The sequence below is a fragment of the Schistocerca gregaria genome, chromosome 8 (genome assembly GCF_023897955.1).
Source record: "Schistocerca gregaria isolate iqSchGreg1 chromosome 8, iqSchGreg1.2, whole genome shotgun sequence".
NCBI lineage: Eukaryota > Metazoa > Arthropoda > Insecta > Orthoptera > Acrididae > Schistocerca > Schistocerca gregaria.
Window position 1 is genome coordinate 401,644,338 of NC_064927.1, and position 20,483 is coordinate 401,664,820.

General features: G+C 43.4%; 1 protein-coding gene across 1 annotated transcript in view; it reads left to right on the forward strand.

Moving 5' to 3' along the window:
* Positions 1 to 20,483, forward strand: part of LOC126285216 (odorant receptor Or2-like) — a 40,538-nt gene that overhangs the window by 14,964 nt on the left and 5,091 nt on the right. Inside the window, exons 3-4 of the mRNA XM_049984519.1 lie at positions 6,623 to 6,724; positions 12,971 to 13,126. Of these exons, the coding sequence (XP_049840476.1) occupies positions 6,623 to 6,724; positions 12,971 to 13,126 (258 nt within the window). The remainder of the gene's footprint in view (positions 1 to 6,622; positions 6,725 to 12,970; positions 13,127 to 20,483) is intronic.

A 20,483-nucleotide genomic window follows, 5' to 3' on the forward strand; every position in this document is an offset into this window, starting at 1 on the left:
CGTGACCGAAACCGTTGCTTCTCAAGCAAGTAGCTCCTCCCAACTGAGTGCACCCCGCTTGCCAAGAGTGCTTCGCAGATCTGAACGGTCACCCATCCAGCCCGACAGAGCTTACCTTCGGTAATCTGACGGCAACCTGTGTTACCAGAGCGGCAAGGCCGACATTATGCTTTTACCTATCTCAAATTACGTGAAAATTTGTACCTAAGCTTCGTTTCTTAAACCCGACGAACCTCACCTTACTTTCGTAAGAAGGGAAAGTTCATTTCTATCATGTAATCACCAAACATTTTCATTGCGTGTTTACTGAGAGTCGTAACTAGTGTGTCATCCCTTCATTATCTCCTACATATGTATGTGTTACAGCAGTGATCATAAACGTAAAGCGATTTCTGGTTGGGAAGCACGCCGCGTAGTGTTTCATTTCATCTACATCTAAATTTCCGCAAGCCACTGTATTGCGTGTGGCAGAAATTACCATGCGTGACCCGGTCACTTGGCTCACCCTTCTCTTACAGTCGCGAATGGTCTGCGGGAAGATAGATTGCTGGTAACGCTCTGTGTGAGCTCGAATCTAATTCTACCTCCATGGTGTTTTCGCGAGATATACCTTGGAGGATAAAAAATTTGGTTGTCTCTTCTATGAACTTACGCCCTCATAATTTTACTAGGATACCACACCGTGATGCACGATGTCTCTGTTGTAACTTCTGACATTACAGTTTGCTGTCAATCTCCCTGACACATTCGCACTTATTAAATGAACCTGTAACGAAAGCGCTCCTCCAAGGACCTTCTCTATTTCATCCATCAATCCTATCTGGTAGAATTACAGGTTGATGTTGATGGCTGTGCCGAGGTGGGTACGTCGCTTCTCGATACCATCGGGTGTGGCCAGTACTTGGATGAATGTCCGTCCGGGTGGGCCGGCTGCTGTTGACAGCTTTCCCTTTAAGGCAGAAGGGAAAAGAGAGGTGGTGGCACAAAATCCCCGATCACCTATGTTGGATTGAATTCCAAGTTTCTCCACAGTGCCTCACGAATTGAGCAGATGCAGCACTGCTGATGATGATCCGTCTGTCGGATGTAAACATTTTCGGTGGGCCTCTTGGTGCTCCTAGAGAAGTGGGTTATATGCCGGCACAGAGTCCCAACCTGTCCCTTCTGTCATCTCCAATGCGAACATGGCATTACGTACAACCACATTTATTACAGTCGCGTAAACATGACAGGTACACTACAAAACATAACTCTCCTACTTCGTGACGTAAAGGTGCCTGAGGACGCAAAAGATAGGAAAAGCCTTGCCAATTGTGCGGGAGAACCTGCCTTTCGGAGCAATTCATACAACATGACACCTTACTTTACTCTTACAGAGTGAAGAGGAATATTTAGCTATTGATCGAGGAGGGCTTTGTAAGCTACAGCCTTTGTTTCCAGAATTGAACTTTTACTCTGCAGCGGAGTGTGCTATAATATGAAACTTTCTGGCAGATTAAAACTGTGTGACGGACCGAGACTCGAACTCGGGACCTTCTCTTTTCGATGGGCAAAATATCCTGACGATTATGCCAATGAATCTGTTTGGTACTGTCCGCCCGCGGTAGCTGCGTGGTCAGCGCGACAGACTGCCAATCCTAAGGGCCCGGGATCGATATCCGGCTGGGTCGGAGATTTTCTCCGCTCAGGGACTGGGTGTTGAGTTGTCCTAATCATCATCATTTCATCCCCATCGACGCACAAGTCGCCGAAGTGGCGTTAAATCGAAAGACTTGCACAGGCGGGCGGTCTACCTGACGGGAGGCCCTTGTCACACGCCGTTAACTAAGTTTGGTACTTGCCTTACTTGCAGTTTATTCTATATAATCATTCCACATTAAATCGCTCCGTACACATATCTTAGATATTTTATGGATGTGGCTGTTAGTAGTGATTGTTCTGCAATCGTGCGGCCGCGGTGGTCTCGCGGTTCTAGGCGCGCAGGTTCGAATCCTGCCTCGGACATGGCTGTGTGTGATGTCCTTAGGTTAGTTAGGTTTAAGTAGTTCTAAGTTCTAGGGGACTAATGACCACAGCAGTTGAGTCCCATAGTGTTTAGAGCCATTTGAACCATTTGAACCAATCGTGCGACGTACAAGACTGTGTCCTGCCTATCTACATGATACATCTGTTTCCGCTCATCTTTAATTGCCACTCTCTGTACCAAGCGTCGTTCCTCTGCCGGTTTTCCTCCGTTTCGCCAAATTATCTACCGTTGTAATTTCTGTGTGTACATCAGAAGCAGTGTCATGGAACTAACAGCGTTATCTGCTATGTAACCGCCGGCCGGCAACCACTACGGTCGCAGGTTCGAATCCTGCCTCGGACATGGATGTGTGTGATGTCCTTAGGTTGGTTAGGTTTAAGTAGTTCTAGGGACTGATGACCTCAGCAGCTGTCCCATAGTGCTCAGAGCCATGTGAACCATACTATGTAACCTACATAAATATTGTGTAAAGTAATGATCCTCTAAGGCTACCTTGGGGATATTTTTACGTCTGAAGCTATTTCTCCTTTAAAAAAGACATATTGTTTTCTGTTTGCTAGAAACTCTTCAGTCGAATCACACATCTCGTTTGGATATTCCGTGCGCTAGCATCGCCGTGCGGGGTTGCCGCACGGTCACCGGCACCTCGTCACGGTTCGTGCGGCTCCCCCCTCCCCCCCCCCCCCCCCGTCGGAGGTTCGAGTCCTCCCTAGGGCATGGGTGTGTGTGTGTGTGTGTGTGTGTGTGTGTGTGAGTTGTCTATAGCGTAGGTTATTTTCAGTTGGATTAAGTACTATGCAGGATTAGGGACCGATGAACTCAGCAATTTAGTCCCGTAAGACCTTACCACAAATTTCGAAAAGCATTTGGATCATTAGGTGGACGTATTGAACGCCTTCCGAAAGTCAAGGAGCGTGACATCTGTATTCTGATGTCTGGGTATCCTGGACGAACACAGCGAGTTGGGTTTCCACGATCGTTGTTTGCCGAGTCCATGTTGGTTCCAACCGAGGAGATTTTCAGTCCCAAGAAATATAACACGCGAGTACAATACAAGTTCTAAAATTCTACCACACACTGACGTCAGCCGTATGTAACTATAGTTTTATGCGTCTGTTCGACGACCCTTGTTGAGAACGTGAATGGCAGGTGCTTTTTCCAAATCACTATGAACTTTCGCTCCTCCGTCGACATACAGTTTTATACTATGATGCTATACAGGCCTTGAATCGCATATCGATCCTGTCAGGTCCGGTATACTTTCCTCTGTTGTACGATTTGAATTGAGTTTGTATATTGTGGTCATTTATTTCGATATGTATCATCCTGATGTTCGTGTGGAATTTTTACATGGAACCACAGTACGATATTTCTCGGCGAAATAGTTTCGGAAAAATGTGTTTAGTACTTCGGCCATCTTTCTATTGTCCTCCGTTGCGATGCTATTACTGTCATAGAGTGTATGAAAAGCTAGTTTTGACTGTTTAATAAGATTTGACGTGAGACGAAAACTTCTTAGGATCTTCTATCATATCGGTAGATAAAATTTTACTTTTGAATCCGTTGAACCCTCAATGAAAGGATTTCCTCACATTAATTTTGGTTTCATTCACTTTTTGTTCGTCTATGACGCTTTGACTACGTTAAAACAGCAGTGAACCTGTCTTTCTTTACTTTCGGGGCATCTTTCTAACGTAGCCGTCGAGCCATGGTGGTTCTTTCCCATCCCTCATAACATCGCTCGACACATTTCTGTCTTAAGATGTCTTGTATAGTAGTTGTGAACATTGTAAAATTTGTGGTTCAGTCCTGATGATGAATGTTTCATATTGACCGCTCAAGGAATCCGAACTCTAAACCTATGACGTGTATATACTGATTGAAGCGAGGATTGAAAATTTGTACCAAGCTGGGATTCGAAGACGGATATCCTGCTGTGATGCGCTAACCACAACGCCACCCTGGCACAATAGCTTTGCACAAACGCACAGACTACCCTAGCACACCCATCTCCTGAATCCAAATTCTCACTCACACCTCAGCCCACTAGCTATTCACCCTAAACTCAAACAGCCATTCCAAACGATCTCCAACTGTATTGGAATAGCACATCAGCGTCGAACGAATCGTGACATTATAGCTGAAACCCCGGCATAGGTGCTGTAGTCAAATGAAACTATATGGTTCTAGTGACCTTCTCAATTCTCAAACACTTATGGTGTATGTATCCAGGCTGCAGCGTCGAATGAAACGAGACGTGAATAGGAATTTGAAGATGCAGGGGTCGTAGGGTGGTCCGTGGAGCTGTGCAAATCTACTATGCCAGGGTGGCGTAGTGGTTAGCGAATCTGCCTTAGTGAACAGGAGACTCGGCTTCGAATCCCGCCCTTGGTAAACATGTTCATTACTCGATTCAGTGTGCATAAATAAATCTGAAATCCGTTCCTTATCGCACATTCTAGTCAGAAATCTTTTGTTACCTCACTATTTGGAGCCATGTTTAACGATGCTGTAACACCTTTATGATCACTGTTTCCAAATATAGATTCGAAGAGTTAGGGCCTCTAATGAGGTTCAAATGGCTCTGAGCACTATGAGACTTAACATATTAGGTCATCAGTCCCCTAGAACTTAGAAGTACTTGAACCTAACTAACCTAAGGAGATCATACACATCCATGCTCGAGGCAGGATTCGAACCTGTGACCGTAGCGATCGCGCGATTCCAGACTAGTGCCTAGAAACGCTCTGCCACCCCGGCCGGCCTCTAACGAGGAAATCTAAGATATTTCTGATTAAGTGCTCATGGTAATTTCGGATAATGGGTTTAGAACGATATCAAATTTGTTACTACCTGCCCTAATCGCTACATTTATAATATAAGGAATGTATATGACGTGCTCCTTCCTACTTTGTGTAGTTACATTGAAATTATAGTCCTTTACTAGTGGCCTTCAGTAACCATTGCAACACATTAGGTTTCTGTTAAAAAATTCGCAACTAGTTGTAGAACGCCATGAAATATTCTTTCTTCAACTTTTATACTTTCATAAAGTTCCGGTACATGTAGCCTTCAAAATGGTGTCTGTAACGGAGGTCCGAACCAAGCAAAGAACTGTCATTGATTTTCACGGAAACAAAGAGCACAGCAGATGTTCATAGGCGCTTGCAGAAAATGTACTGAGACCTGGCAGTGAACAAAAACACGGTGAGTCGTTGCGCCCCCCCCCCCCCCCCCCCCCGTCTGTCATAATCGCAACTAAGAAACGCAAACCTATGCGATCTCCCACGTGTCCAGATGTGACTCCTGCACTGTTGGAACGTGCGACACTCTCATTCCGGCTGACAGACGGAACACAATTAAACAACTCGCTTCTCAAATGGACGTCTCTGTTGGTAGTACTGACAGACTCGCTCAGCACTTCGGGTTCTTCGACGCCCAATAGTAGCCCATGAAGAACAACGGCGGAATTGCTTGTGCTTTACGAGACTGATCGTGAAAACATTTTGTTGAACATCATCACAGACGATGAATCATGGCTTCATCTCTTCTAACCGGAAACAAAACGGGAATCCATAGAGTGGCGCCACACTACCTCACCTACCAAGAAAAAAGTTCAAACCGGTGCCCTGAGCCATGGCGACCGTCTTCTGGAACTATGAACGGGTTGAAGTGATGGGGTGCAATGGTGACCTATGAAGTTTATTGTGCCATCCTCAGGAAACTGAAGAAACGGCTCCAGCGCTTTAGTCGCCACAAGAATGCAAAAGAACTCCTTCTTCATGGCAACGCAAGGTCCCGAGAGGAGCTCACAGAATTCAATTGGACGATTCTTGCTCGTACACCCTACAGCTCTGATATCGCACCTTCCAACTTCCACCCGTTTGGTCTGTGAAGCACGCACTCCGTGGGAAGCAGTACGTGGATAATGGATAGGTTATTCATGCAGCAAGGCGTTGACTCCGCCGTCAACAAACGAAGTGATAGCAGGCGGTCATACAGGCCCTCTCAGTAAGATGGGGTAAGTCCATTGTATTGAAAGCAGATTATATTCAAATGATGGACTTTGTAGCCAAAAGAGTGGGGAATAATATAGTGTATTGGGCCAATGGAATAGCTGCGCGGCTTAAGGCGCTTTGCCACGGTTCATGCGGCTCCCATCGTCGGGACTTCGAGTCCTCCCTCGGGCATGAGTGAGTGGGTTCTCCTTAGCGTAAATTAGTGTAAGTTAGATTAAGTAGTGTGCAAGCCTAGGTACCGCTTACCTCAGCAGTTTGACCCCAAGGAACTTACCACAAATTTCCAAAATAGTGTATTAGAATACTGAATAGAACCAACCTGCTTTCAGAAGATATGTGTGTTGCATTACTTACTAATCGCTCCCCGTACATATACAAGCACTACTTCATTTCATGTTAATTTGACGTTTGTTGCATGCCGACTTTGTCGTGTTCAAGTTTTAATGGTCAGTAACATTACATATTCCTTGAAGATTACTAACAATTTGATACCATCAGAGAATAAAATATCTTTTACGTAAGATCTGGCTGCTGTGTACGTGCTGTATCTGATGCCTGCCTCTGTCTTTCGTCACAGAGCGAGGACATCAGCGCCGCCTGCAGATGCGCGATCTTCCTGCCAACGCCGGGGGCGCAGGTGTTCCTCTACTGCTGGGCGGCGCACAACGTTATGGAGCAGGTGAGCCAACGACAATCAAGACAGGCACAGAATACCTCAAGTTTTGCTTCTCTGTTTGTTAGTACACGCTGTATGTAACTAGATGAGAAAGTTAGCGTTCTGACTCATTATTTGCGTAACCATGTACAGTGCTACAAAGTAGGCTTAATGTGGAAGCACAGTTGGTGTTCTGTGCTGTAATGAAGTAGCGTCATATTTATTTCTTCGAAGTATGGGGAACAGTGACAAACGCTGGCAGGCTCTCTATGGCGTAATGAAGTAGCATTATATTTTTTTGAGTTCAGTTTTACAAGTCTACGAATCATGGAGTACGGTGGAGAAGGCCTGCTGGCGGTCTGTGCTGTAATGAAGTAGCAATACATTCCTTCGAATAAAGTCTTACAGTTCAGCGAATCATGGAGTACAGTGGCGGAGATATGTTACTCGTCTGTGCTGTAATGAAGAAGCGTTACATTCCTTCGAGTTAAGTCTTGGAATGTCACGAAGCATGGAGTACAGTGGTGATGGCCAGTTGGCGCTCTGTTCTGTAATGACGTAGAGTCACATTAAATAGTGTTAAGAGCTATTGTTCCACGAAACTGGTTGTGAAGGCCAATTGGTGCTCTGTGCCATAGTAAATCAGCCTTAGATTTGTTAGGGGTTATGTGTTATAATTCCCCTAAACATGGAATGCAGTGGCGAAGGCCAATTGACGCTCTGTGGTCTAAGGAAGCAGCGTTAGATTTCATCGAATTAAGTGTTACCATTCCACAACGTATGGAGTACAGTGGCGACGGCTAGTTGGTGCTCTGTGCTGTAACGAAGTACCATTACATTATTTCGAGTTAAGTGTTACAGTTCCGTGAAGCATGCAATACGGCGGTGAAAGCCAATAGGCGCTCTCTGCTGTAATGAAGGAGCATTACATTTAGTTAGATGTTACAATTCTGCGAGGCATGGAGTACGATGGTGAATCGCCAGCCTTCGGTCGGAGATTTAAAGAAGACCTGTTAGTTCAGACTTCTCAATCGTACGAGGTGAAGCAATGGCTTCCGGGATGTGCCATATCATTTGGAATACTGGTACTCTGGCTGTTTGTCTGACTCCCTATGTAGCTCTCTGGCTTGAGTTGACATTGTGATGGCTGGAGAAAATTTTTCATTTGCCAATGATGTCTTTCTGTGGTGCAACACCTCAGAGCACGAGGACCATCCATACTTTTCGAGTTTTCTTTATTTTTTTCTCCATTGATGTAGTATCATATAGCAGTTGCCACAATGTATAGATTAATATCTCGTAGCTGATGTTCACAGACGCGTAAAATTTTGTAAATAACATCATGGTCACCGTTGAGTGTAAAGTTATTTATTTTTACAACCCACTATTGCAATTTTGATCATGTGGCTATTATCAAGTGATACAACTGCGCTTCAGCACATGTCAAAACCTAAAAATGTTTGACACGATTGCAGATCGTCATAACATCTCTGTCTTGGCTCTTTAATATTACCGTTGTTAATATCTTTTGCATAGATCACAAACTGGTGTGCATTGTTTTGCAAGTTGTATTGTCAATAGACTCCAAGTGCATTTGAAAACGACTTAAACATCACGTTTTAATTTAAGTTGAAAGTGTTCGTTAGGGCACAAAAACTTCAGGTATCTGAAGTCTTAGTGTGATCATTCAATTATACATGTTCCTTAGTTATCCCAAATACAATTAAGTGAATATCATGAGAGATACACCCAATTTCGTTTCGTGGCATTATCAGAAACTGTGCGCCATTTCGTATGACTTCGTTGTAGGCAGGGTGTTCAACCACAGACTTTCTTCAGATATATTCGCTTGTGTCAGTGACATACCATAAACAGTTTTTCTCGTTATATACAGTATGCAATGGGTGTAAGTGCAGATATTTCTGTTGATAACTGAAGACGGTGTACTGAACAACATTACATCAATATTTAGTTCAATTGCAGACTAATAATTATCGCCACTATTGTACCAATTGCAGTCCTGTAAATAAGCTTAGAAACTGACACTGTTTACAACATTGCCTAAAGAAAAAATGAAATCACGATGTAGTGCAACATTAATCTAAAAAATAATCGTAATGGCAGACGTTATTGGTCACGACTGTTATTTTGGATAATTTCCTGTTCCTTCAGAGGTATCCGCATGCCACTCTCATTGACGTGTGTATCTGTCGTTCGTGGGAAGAGAATAGCAAATTGTCTTCCAGTCGCAAGGTATGATGTTTCCCATGGTTTTTCGAAATGAGAGCAGTTCTGGGGTGTTGCCTCTGCAAGTTTTTTCCAGTATAACTAGTGTTAAGCATTTAATTTTATTGACGACGCCAACTCATTGACCTCTAACTGAATGATTTCTTCCGTCTCCTGTTGGAGTTTTCGTGGCGTTGAGCTTAGTCCCACTTGCGGCCGTGGCGACAATCAGTACACTCTTTAGCGATTGCAGGATTGAGTTAAAGTACTTGCTCTTCGTATACCGGATGCCCACAATTAAAGTTTAGCTATTCACGGAGGCCTAGTGTGGGCTGTTATTAGTACTTGAACTTGGAATATATGCTAAAGCATTAATGACGAACTGATTTACACTGGAAAAATAGTTCCAATTTTTGCCACCAGTTGCAAATGTGGCGCTATACAATGTTTATGTGAAGGTATTAAAACCACGCTGTCATTTGACAAAACATAAGACCAGTGAACTGTATAGCAATAGAGAAGGGATATTTTGCATTGTTAGTGAAACTGTTTTATGTGAACTGGAGCGATTAAAATGCTGCATTGTGAGAGTATCGGCGACTGAAAAGTCTGAGGAGAGCTCTAGTGCTATTAAATGGTTTAAACGAGACGATTCGGAAATTTGAAAAACGGGTGAGCTTGGTGTGACCCATGGAAAAGGAAGCCTTCCTATCCCGTTGGAAGTTATTGTCGGAGTTTTGCTTTCTGTTCCTGACAATGCAACACATGCCTCAGATAGTGGCAGTCATGCAGTGTCACGAGAGTTGCCCACCCATGGTCAACATTACGGAAAGTTTTGCGGCTTATTTTATACTGGTATCCATAGAAGACCTGGACCGTGCTGCAAATGGAACCTCGTGATCTGAGGCAATGTTTTGAATTCGTTCTTCAGCTTCTGGCACGGATAGTATTTGATGACATGCTGTCGGGAAATGTTCTATGGATTGCCGCGCTGTATTCTATGGAGTGACGAGGCACATACAGTGATGCATTCGGCAACCATGGGGTCATTTTCCGCGAGAACTGGCTATCCGCAACACCCACCCAGGGTTGTCGCACCAACCCACAGTGTCTCGGAAGTTTTGCAATGTTTCATGATCTCTTAGTTGTGGTGTTGTGGTGTGATGGTGGGGTGAGCAACATGTACTATTTCTGAGCGCACTTAAGGTAAAACATTTTGTTTGAAATTCTAATCACATATTACATTTTATAATATAGGTAATCAAGGAAGCAATTAAATTCATTTATGAAGGTAATTACGTGGATAAATTTGTCTTGCGTTAAGTTTATAGGCTTTCAGCTTAGCTTTTGGAAGGGCGACATGTTTTCATTTTTCAACCAGGCTGGGATTTCTCCATTGCGTTCTAGAGGTTTCCTTGAGCAGAGAGATCTATCACAAGCCAGGTCTGGCGGTAAGAGCTCGCAATTCGTACAGTTATCAGGATTTTCTTTTATTAGTGAAGTTACCTTGCTGAGACTTCCCTTCCAGCTGTAGCGAGTGTTTGATTTGTAATACAATCACAAGAAAAAGTTTGTTCGACCCTTCAGTGAGGCGACCCTTTGCTGACAGAGCTGTGTCCAGAGAGTTTGTTAAGAAATCAACCCTCGTAAGGAACAATAACCTTAAATGATTTTTGATTTGTTAAATGATTATTAATACTCGAGTAGAGAATGCTTCGTCTGAATAAACGTCCTTTTTCACGGAGTGTAGTTCACTGGTCTTTTCACCTATGTGCATTCCACAACTCCTTTCCATATCCTGGAACTAGCAAGATCATCTGTCCTGCTTGCGAAATGTCTTTTTAAATCATTAATGAAATTAATTCCCTGATCAGTCGTGTAGAAGTCGTACAGCCACATTCTGTTGCGCGTTGTAGACAAATCACTGGAAGAAATCTCATTATGTTGTCTTACTGACTTCAGGCTGCATTGCACTCGTCGGAACTTTCCAATAGAGAGACACTGTCTACTCTTGATAACAAGCACACAAACTTCATAAATTTATTAGATATAGCGAAAGATTTGTCTCGTAATTTCAGGGGTTCAGAATGAAACAGGTAGCTTCAATGTGTAAGGCTGATCTGACTAGAAGAACAACGGGCACCATTTTACTTGATAACAGTTCGCCCTATAGATAAAACGCAGCGATCTGCTGAATAAAACTTTCCAAATAGCTAATGGCAAAAAATAATCAAAGTAGTGAAAGAAAGATGTCATTAAGTTCACAGTTGATAGTTATATTTTCATACAGTAAAATATAACACAATAATGGAACCATCATAGTAGCATATACTGACGAAATATAAGGAACGACAAAAAATTTTCCTTTCGAAAGCCGTACAGTCCAGAATTAGTGTGCAAGTCAAGCAAAATCACCGCTAGCATTGAGACAACCATCCCCCCGACTCACCTATTTCACGATACCCGTGTTGTAAAACACCGTGTCCTGCTACTGGAAGAAGTCCTTAACTGCCGGCTGTACATTCTCATCTGTCAGGAATCGTCGACGCTTCAGGACCGTTTTTAAAGGGCCGAATGCTTGATAATCGCATGGGCAGACATCAAGAGCAAATAGCGGGTTCTCGAGTGTGTCCCACCTGAGTTGGCATAACTTCTGTGTTACGATATTTGCGATATGGGGAAGCGCGTTATCATGGAGCAGCTTGAAGCTTGGCGCACCATTCCAGAACGGTGTTTTCCGACAGACATGGAACGCCATACACGTTCTTCATTCTCCGATGGGTATCCACCGGTGTTTTTCCATCAGCGAGCAAGAAAACAATAAGTACACGTTGGTCCTATTTGGACCATTTGACAATAAAAGCCACTCTTCACGTTTCCGCATTTACCGCATGAAGTCGGAAAGTCATGAATGCCACACTAATCTCTTGCCAACACGTCGACACGTCGATGCTTATACGAGAGTTGTCCAGAAAGTAAGTTCCGGTCGGTCGCTAAATGGAAACCACAGTGAAAATCAGAATCATTTTATTTGCAAGAGATAGCTACACTTACCCGATACTTCTTTACATAGTCACCGCTCAGACTTCGACATTTGTTATACCAAATCTCCAACACCATCGTCATAGAAGACCGCCGCCTGTTCTTTAACAACAATTCTCTACACTGGTGTACAGCGCGTAGCCTGCGTCCAAAGTGTTGTCTTCGTATCCAGCGTTTCATGTGTACAGAGATGATACTCAGGACGAGCCAATTAGGGCTGTGTCGTGGATGATCGAACACTTCCCATCAAAAACGCTGCAGGAGCGTCTTCACTGCCCCTACAGAGTGAAGCTGAGAATTGCCATGAAGAAGAAAGTGCGTGGCAGCTGTGTTCAGTGCGCTGCATTCATTAAGTCGAAGCCTCTCAGCTGGCTCTCCTACTTGGCGGGAGACATCGTTGTTCTCGGCACCTTTTCTCGCTAACAGTGCGCTCACAACTGAAAAGAGCATCTTGATGCGATCGACGCTCATACTAGAGACACTACCCGACACATCTCTGCAAAGCTTCATCGGAACTTACTTTCTGGACATACCTCGTATGGAGTCGCTCCATGCAGCATATACGCTGCAGCAACATCCTCACACGAACGATTTATGATCGCCTCTTATAACTTCTCACTAGCCCTTAAACCAGCACAGCCGGCCACATACACAATCCACTTATGAGGATTACTGGAAGACTATCATATCATATGCAAGGTAGATACAGTTCCCTTCCTCCATATGGCGCAAAACACGTTCTGGAGTCCACAACAGGGAAGATGAATGATTCCCTTGTGCAAGTCACAACAATTTTCTTCCTGTCCTTCGCGAAGTTACAAACATTCAAGTATTTAAGCTAAAAGGTTATGCAATATTTTCGAATGGCGACAATGGCTAACGGACTGCACGAGATGCGTGACAAGGATGGGAGAGTTCCTTGAGAGAAATGCCGCTATACCATAACCTTAGATTACATGTCGTTTTACAACGCAGGAATAGCCAGGAAGCGTTCTGCTGCAGGGCCAGGCGGTGTCGGCGGCAGCGTACGACAGCTCGTGGCTGGCAGGGAGCAGCCGCTTCAGGCGCGCCATCCGAATCCTGATGTGCCGCGCCGAGAAGCCGCTGGTCCTCACTGCAGGACACCTGTATCCCATCAACAAGCCTGCCTTCCTCTCGGTGAGCAGCACTCAGCTCTCCACTTTACGCCCAAGTATTCTGCTGGCGACCTCCCCGCTACATCTCTGCTAGACATTGAGGAAACAACAAAACAAAACACGTTGCTATGCCTAATATTTACTTACTTCTTGCTTATTTAGACTGACCTAATTAACGACTTAAGGCTCTCTCTTACTTCTGACCAAGAGCAGCACATACAAAAAACTAACACGTAGCAACAACAATAACAGTAATTAGCATTATTGATAAAAATACTAATTTGCAGTAATAAAATTGTTCAAATGGCTCTGAGCACTATGGGACAGAACATCTGAGGTGATATGTCTCCTAGAACTTAGAACTACTTAAACCTAACTAACCTAAGGACATCACACACATCAGTGCCAGAGGCAGAATTAGAACCTGCGACTGTGGCGGTCACGTGGTTCCAGACTGTAGCGCCTAGAACCGCTTGGCCACCTCGGCCGGCCAGTAATAATAATAGTAACACTAATTCCTTTATTAACAAAAAGTAATTTACAGTAATAATAACACTGATAATAATAACTCAATAATGGAGGAATTAAGAATGATAATGATTAGTTCGGCGCTTTTGAAGCCTTTTTGGTATTAGAAGAAGTGCAAGGGATAGTGAAAGAGGAGAAGATTGAAACGATCGTAACAGTAGCTGCTAGGAAAGAATTTCTGTAGAGAACTCTGTAGAGAAGGGGAGGGAGAAGTGGTGGGCGATGGATGGCTGATGAGAGTAACCTGTAAGAAGAGACAGCAGTTGCGATAGAAGGTGGGTCATTAGCTGTCGTTTGAAGCTAATTTCAGTTTCTGTAATATTCTGAGAAAGATTGCTCCAAAGTCGGGTTCCTGATACATAATATAATTTAGTGAAAGTGGCAGTGTTTTTTAGTGGTACAGACAGGATTTTACGTTTTTGGGAACGAGTATTGCTGCTGTGCTGTTCAGATGGTAGCGTAAGAGTTGAAGATAAACAGGAAGGAGTGGAATGATTGAGAAGACGATGCAGGAAATACAGGGTATGGAAAAGAAAATACCGTGTGGCTAGGGCCTTCCGTCTGGTAGACCGCCTGGTGAAAGTCTTTCGAGCTGAAGCCGCTTCAGCGAGTTGTGTCTCGATGGGAATAAAGTGATGATGATAAGGACAACACAACACCCAGTCCCTGAGCGGAGAAATTCTCCGACCAAGCCGGGAAAAGAACCCGGGCCGTGATTCATGACATTCCGTAGCGTTGACCACTCAGCTACCAGGGACGGCCAATACAAGGTATGATAATCTCTATTCTTGTCGGCACGTAGCCATGATAACTGTCCGTAGGCAAGAGTGATATGGTCGAAATAGTGTACATCACAAATGAATCGCACACATTGCCAATTCTAGGCGAAGTGAGCTCATACGAAAGTCCTTGAGAAATGAGATCACCATAATCAAGGGTGGGCAGTCTTAATAACTCCACAAGTTCTTTTTAAGCTCGAAAGGAAACACTTCTTTTTATATTTCTGTAATCAATAAAGTGACGCTGACGCCTTCGTACAGGCAGCAGTTGTGTGTTCAATCCAGTTTAGGTGATGGTCCACAACTATGCCCATATTCTTTGCAGAAGATGAAAAGATGATTTCTGTGCTGTTTAGGGTTAAGGGCGGATGAAATTCTCTAAATTGAGGAATAATACGTCTTTTGGTGAGTGACTAAAATTGCTTGTGTTTTAGATGGACAAAGTTTCAAACCTTTGTACGTATCCATTCTGATAAAGTGTGTAAGTCAGTATTTACGTTGTTGATGGCTGTGCGCAAATTTGTTGATTTTGCGCTGAAGGTCATCAGCATATAAATGATATTTCCAATGGGAGATAATACTCGACACGTCATTAACATATTATGAGAAAAGATATGCCCCCAACACTGTTCCCTGTGGAACCCCTAATACTTCTACTCCCCTGACTTCTTTGTCCCGCTCATTTCACACTGTTGGCGGCATGTAAGGTGGGAGTGGAACCATTGTACAACACTAGAAGAAAAGTTTTAACTTTTGAGTTTAGCGTGTAGAATATTAAAGTCGGCTTTGCTGAAGGCTTAGCTGAAATTCAGGAAGCACATAACAGTAGCTTCTTGTTCGTCCACAGCTTGTTTCAGTTCGTCAATCACTTTCATAAGAGTAGTCGTCGTCATGCGAATTTTCCGGAAAACAGATTCTTGTTCATCCAGAAGGTTATTTGATTTTAAGTAAGTGGTTAGTTCATCGTGAACTATGTATTATAAAGCCTCAGATAATGCTACTACAATGCAAATGGGCCTGTAATCAGTAAATTCTTTGGTAATTTTCTTTTTTGGGCAGATGTTTTCCGAGTCCGTTTTTACCAATCATTGGGGAGATTCTGGAGGTCATAGAACGGATAAGAATACACGTTATTATTGGTGGTAATGGATCGGCGAGGAAACTGACCATCTGTCTTGAGTAGTGAAACAGAAAACCGACTCGTGGCGATAACATTTCCAAAGCTGTTTCACAGAGGAAGACTGCACTGTAGTTCCTTCTCTAGACTGTCGTACAGATGACAAAATGGTAGATATAGATATAGACGACAGAGCGATAGAGAAAAAATTAAAATCGCTCGAAAGAGGAAAGGCCGCTGGACCTGATGGGATACCAGTTCGATTTTACACAGAGTACGCGAAGGAACTTGCCCCCCTTCTTGCAGCGGTGTACAGTAGGTCTCTAGAAGAGCGTAGCGTTCCAAAGGATTGGAAAAGGGCACAGGTCATCCCCGTTTTCAAGAAGTGCATTCGAACAGATTTGCAGAACTATAGATCTACATCTCTAACGTCTATCAGTTGTAGTATTTTGGAACACGTGTTATGTTCGCGTATAATGACTTTTCTGGAGACTAGAAATCTACTCTGTAGGAATCAGCATGGGTTTCGAAAAAGACGGTCGTGTAAAACCCAGCTCCCGCTATTCTTTCACGAGACTCAGAGGGCCATAGACACGGGTTCACAGGTAGATGCCTTGTTTCTTGACTTCCGCAAGGCGTTCGATACAGTTCCCCACAGTCGTTTAATGAACAAAGTAAGAGCGTATGGACTATCAGACCAATTGTGTGATTGGATTGAAGAGTTCCTAGATAACAGAACGCAGCACGTCATTCTCAATGGAGAGAAGTCTTCCGAAGTGAGAGTGATTTGAGGTGTGCCGCAGGGGAGTGTCATAGGACCGTTGCTATTCACAATATACATAAATGACCTTGTGGATGACATCGGAAGTTCACTGAGGCTTTTTGCAGCTGATGCTGTGGTGTACCGAGAGTTTCTTTTTTTTTTTTGTCATCAGTCTACTGACTGGTTTGATGCGGCCCGCCACGAATTCCTTTCCTGTGCTAATCTCTTTATCTCAGAGTAGCACTTGCAACCTACGTCCTCAAGTATTTGCTTGACGTATTCCAATCTCTGTCTTCCTCTAGAGTTTTTGCCCTCTACAGCTCCCTCTAGTACCATGGAAGTTATTCCCTCATGTCTTAGCAGATGTCCTATCATCCTGTCCCTTCTCCTTATCAGTGTTTTCCACAAATTCCTTTCCTCCCCGATTTTGCGTAAAACCTCCACATTCCTTACCTTATCAGTTCACCTAATTTTCAATAGCACTACATCTCAAATGCTTCGATTCTCTTCTCCAGACGTACATCCTCAGAAATTTCTTCCTCAAATTAAGGCCGGTATTTGATATTAGTAGACTTCTCTTGGCCAGAAATGCCTTTTTTGCCATAGCGAGTCTGCTTTTGATGTCCTCCTTGCTCCGTCCGTCATTGGTTATTTTACTGCCTAGGTAGCAGAATTCCTTAACTTCATTGACTTTGTGACCCTCAATCCTGATGTTAAGTTTCTCGCTGTTCTCATTTCTGCTACTTCTCATTACCTTCGTCTTTCTCCTATTTACTCTCAAACCATACTGTGTACTCATTAGATTGTTCATTCCGTTCAGCAGATCATTTAATTCTTCTTCACTTTCACTCAGGATAGAAATGTCATCAGCGAATCGTATCATTGATATCCTTTCACCTTGTATTTTAATTCCACTCCTGAACCTTTCTTTTATTTTAATCGTTGCTTCCTCGATGTACAGATTGAAGAGTAGGGGCAAAAGGCTACAGCCTTGTCTTACACCCTTCTTAATACGAGCACTTCGTTCTTGATCGTCCACTCTTATTATTCTCCCTTGGTTGTTGTGCATATTGTATATGACCCGTCTCTCCCTATAGCTTACCCCTACTTTTTTCAGAATCGTGAACAGCTTGCACCATTTTATATTGTCGAACGCTTTTCCCAGGTCGACAAATCCTATGAACGTGTCTTTATTTTTCTTTAGCCTTGCTTCCATTATTAGCCGTAACGTCAGAATTGCCTCTCTCGTACCTTTACTTTTTCTAAAGCCAAACTGATCGTTACCTGGCGCATTCTCAATTTTCTTTTCCATTCTTCTGTATATTATTCTTGTAAGCAGGTTCGATGCATGACCTGTTAAGCTGATTGTGCGATAATTCTCGCACTTGTCAGCTCTTGCCGTCTTCGGAATTGTGTGGATGATGCTTTTCCGAAAGTTATATGGTATGTTGCCAGACCCATAAATTCTACACACCAACGTGAATAGTCGTTTTGTTGCCACTTCCCCTAATGATTTTATAAATTCTGATGGAATGTTATCTATCCCTTCTGCCTTACTTGACCGTAAGTCCTCCAAAACTCTTTTAAATTCCGATTCTAATACTGGATCCCCTATCTCTTCTAAATCGACTCCTGTTTCTTCTTGTATCACATCAGACAAATCTTCACCCTAATAGAGGCTTTCAATGTATTCTTTCCACCTATCTGCTCTCTCCTCTGCATTTAACAGTGGAATTCCCGTTGCACTCTTAATTTACCACCTTTGCTTTTAATGTCACCAAAGGTTGTTTTGACTTTCCTGTATGCTGAGTCTGTCCTTCCGACAATCATATCTTTTTCGATGTCTTGACATTTTTCCTGCAGCCATTTCGTCTTAGCTTCCCTGCACTTCCTATTTATTTCTTTCCTCAGCGACTTGTATTTCTGTATTCCTGATAAACTCCAGTGGAAGACTCTGCAGGAGAGACGCTCAGTAGCTCGGTACGGGCTTTTGTTGAAGTTTCGAGAACATACCTTCAACGAGGCGTCAAGCAGTATATTGCTCCCTCCTACGTATATCTCGCGAAGAGACCATGAAGATAAAATCAGAGAGATTAGAGCCCACACAGAAGCATACCGACAATCCTTCTTCCCACGAACAATACGAGACTGGAATAGAAGGGAGAACCGATAGAGGTACTCAGGGTACCCTCCGCCACACAACGACAGGTGGCTTGCGGAGTATGGATGTAGATGTAGATGTAGATGTAGATGTAATATTGTCGTGTCCTACAGCTGCAGAACGAAATCGCGGAGTTCACTTCCTGACTTTGTTAAGACCGGCTGCAGAAAATAATTCTTTTCTGTCGACCGCAGGGGATTTGCGTTCTTGAGCGTTGCTCATGTAGAGATGTAGGTGTGGCGAAGTACTTATTCAGCTCCTCAGTAGGAACGAGAGGTTCAGCTGGAGGTTTGAAGTTTGCTTTTTTCTAGCGCTCGTTTATTTTACCACAAGGCGGAGAGCATGTGAAAGTCGATTGGATTGTGTAAAAATTGGACAGTGTAAAAATTATGACTTTGTGCAGGCACGGATGACCAAGCAGTTGAGCGCCTCACAAACCAATCATCATCATCACCATCATCATAATAATCATTTAATCAGCCTACGCGTTAGACAGTAATTTCCTAGTCCGGAAGCTACTAGTCTCAAAAAAATAGTGTGGGATGACAGATGTTACAGCCCCCATCGCTTTCCTCGTACGGCAAGCGCAAATGTGAACGCATTACGTTGTGTTTGGTGCACAGCACGACAGTCCTTTCTTGTGGTGGTCAGATGCGGACGGCCGGAATCTTGACGACGAGTGTGCTCGCCTTCACATCCCCACGCAATCCGACACCGGGCCAATGTCCCAACCAAGTGCCCAAAAATCTGGGTGTTGCACGCTTCCGCCAACCGGCCAACTACAAAACCAGACCTGAGGACATCTTCAAACACTGTCATGTGTTGATAACGCCGCCTCACCCGATCACGTGGCATCTCAGTGTCCTTCATAGTGATCACACAACATCTGAAGCCATTCACGCCACTTCTATATCCTACGAGACTTGGCCACACCAGTAAACACAAACAACACTGGTGCTCCATGGAGGTCGGTCTACTTGTCAGAGAGAATTGTAATCATTTACACGCCCGCAGATGGTGTGGACGTATACGTCGTTGTACTGACATCCAACTACGTATTCTGGAGATTCACTGTTTTTGTCAGGCAATGTATGACTTCCATCATACCAGCATTTGTGGTATGATAATTAATCAGTGTAGTTGATGATAGTCTCTTTCATTATACATTTCATATTATTCCTTTTTTTGTGACTAAAATCTTACGCACTGGCTGTCAAACTACTTTTATTAACAAGCTACTATCGGTTTCACATCGATGCATCTTCAGGTGACAGGATTTTCTAAACAGTCAGGGGGTCGCAGAGCGATTGCTTAGAGCCAAATCTCATAGTTCATAGTCAGGACAGAAACAAATAGCACGCTAAAAGCGGCAGTCCACGGTGAAATTGACAGTTAACACTGACGCCGTACAGTATTGTGCTGTCCTCGGCACCGTGCGCGGCAGTTCCAATCAGTTTAATCGTGGACTACCGCTTTTAGTGTGCTATCTATGTCGTGACGATGAACAACTGCACTTTGCTCTAACGAATCACTTTGTCGAGCCATGACTGTTTACAAAATATGTAGCCTGAGGATGGTTCTCTGTTGATGCGAAAACCGTAGTGACTTTTTCGTAAAAGTAATTAAACAGCAAGAGCGGAAGATTTTATTCACCATGGTGACTTTCAACTGTGGTAGCCCGGCCTTTCAAATAATACATTATATATTTCATCGTCCTTTTACACAGTATCTAGGTACATTGAATTATGAGGCAAATAGGTCTATCCAGACGTTCATATTATTAAGAATGAGTAACATACAAGAAAAATTTATTTAAGATTGATATAGCTTACTAAACACTCTTCTTCCACTAAACACGTGACTTTTCTCTCACAACGTCCTTCCTTTACATTAAATTACAAGTAACTTAATGAATTGTCTATATAAGTTTCATTTGGTGACCGTATGTGTATTTATGAAATGAAATTAATTTATAGTCCCTTTATCTTTCTTCTTACTGTATAGAGGCAGATGAGGCTATATAGCTTTGCA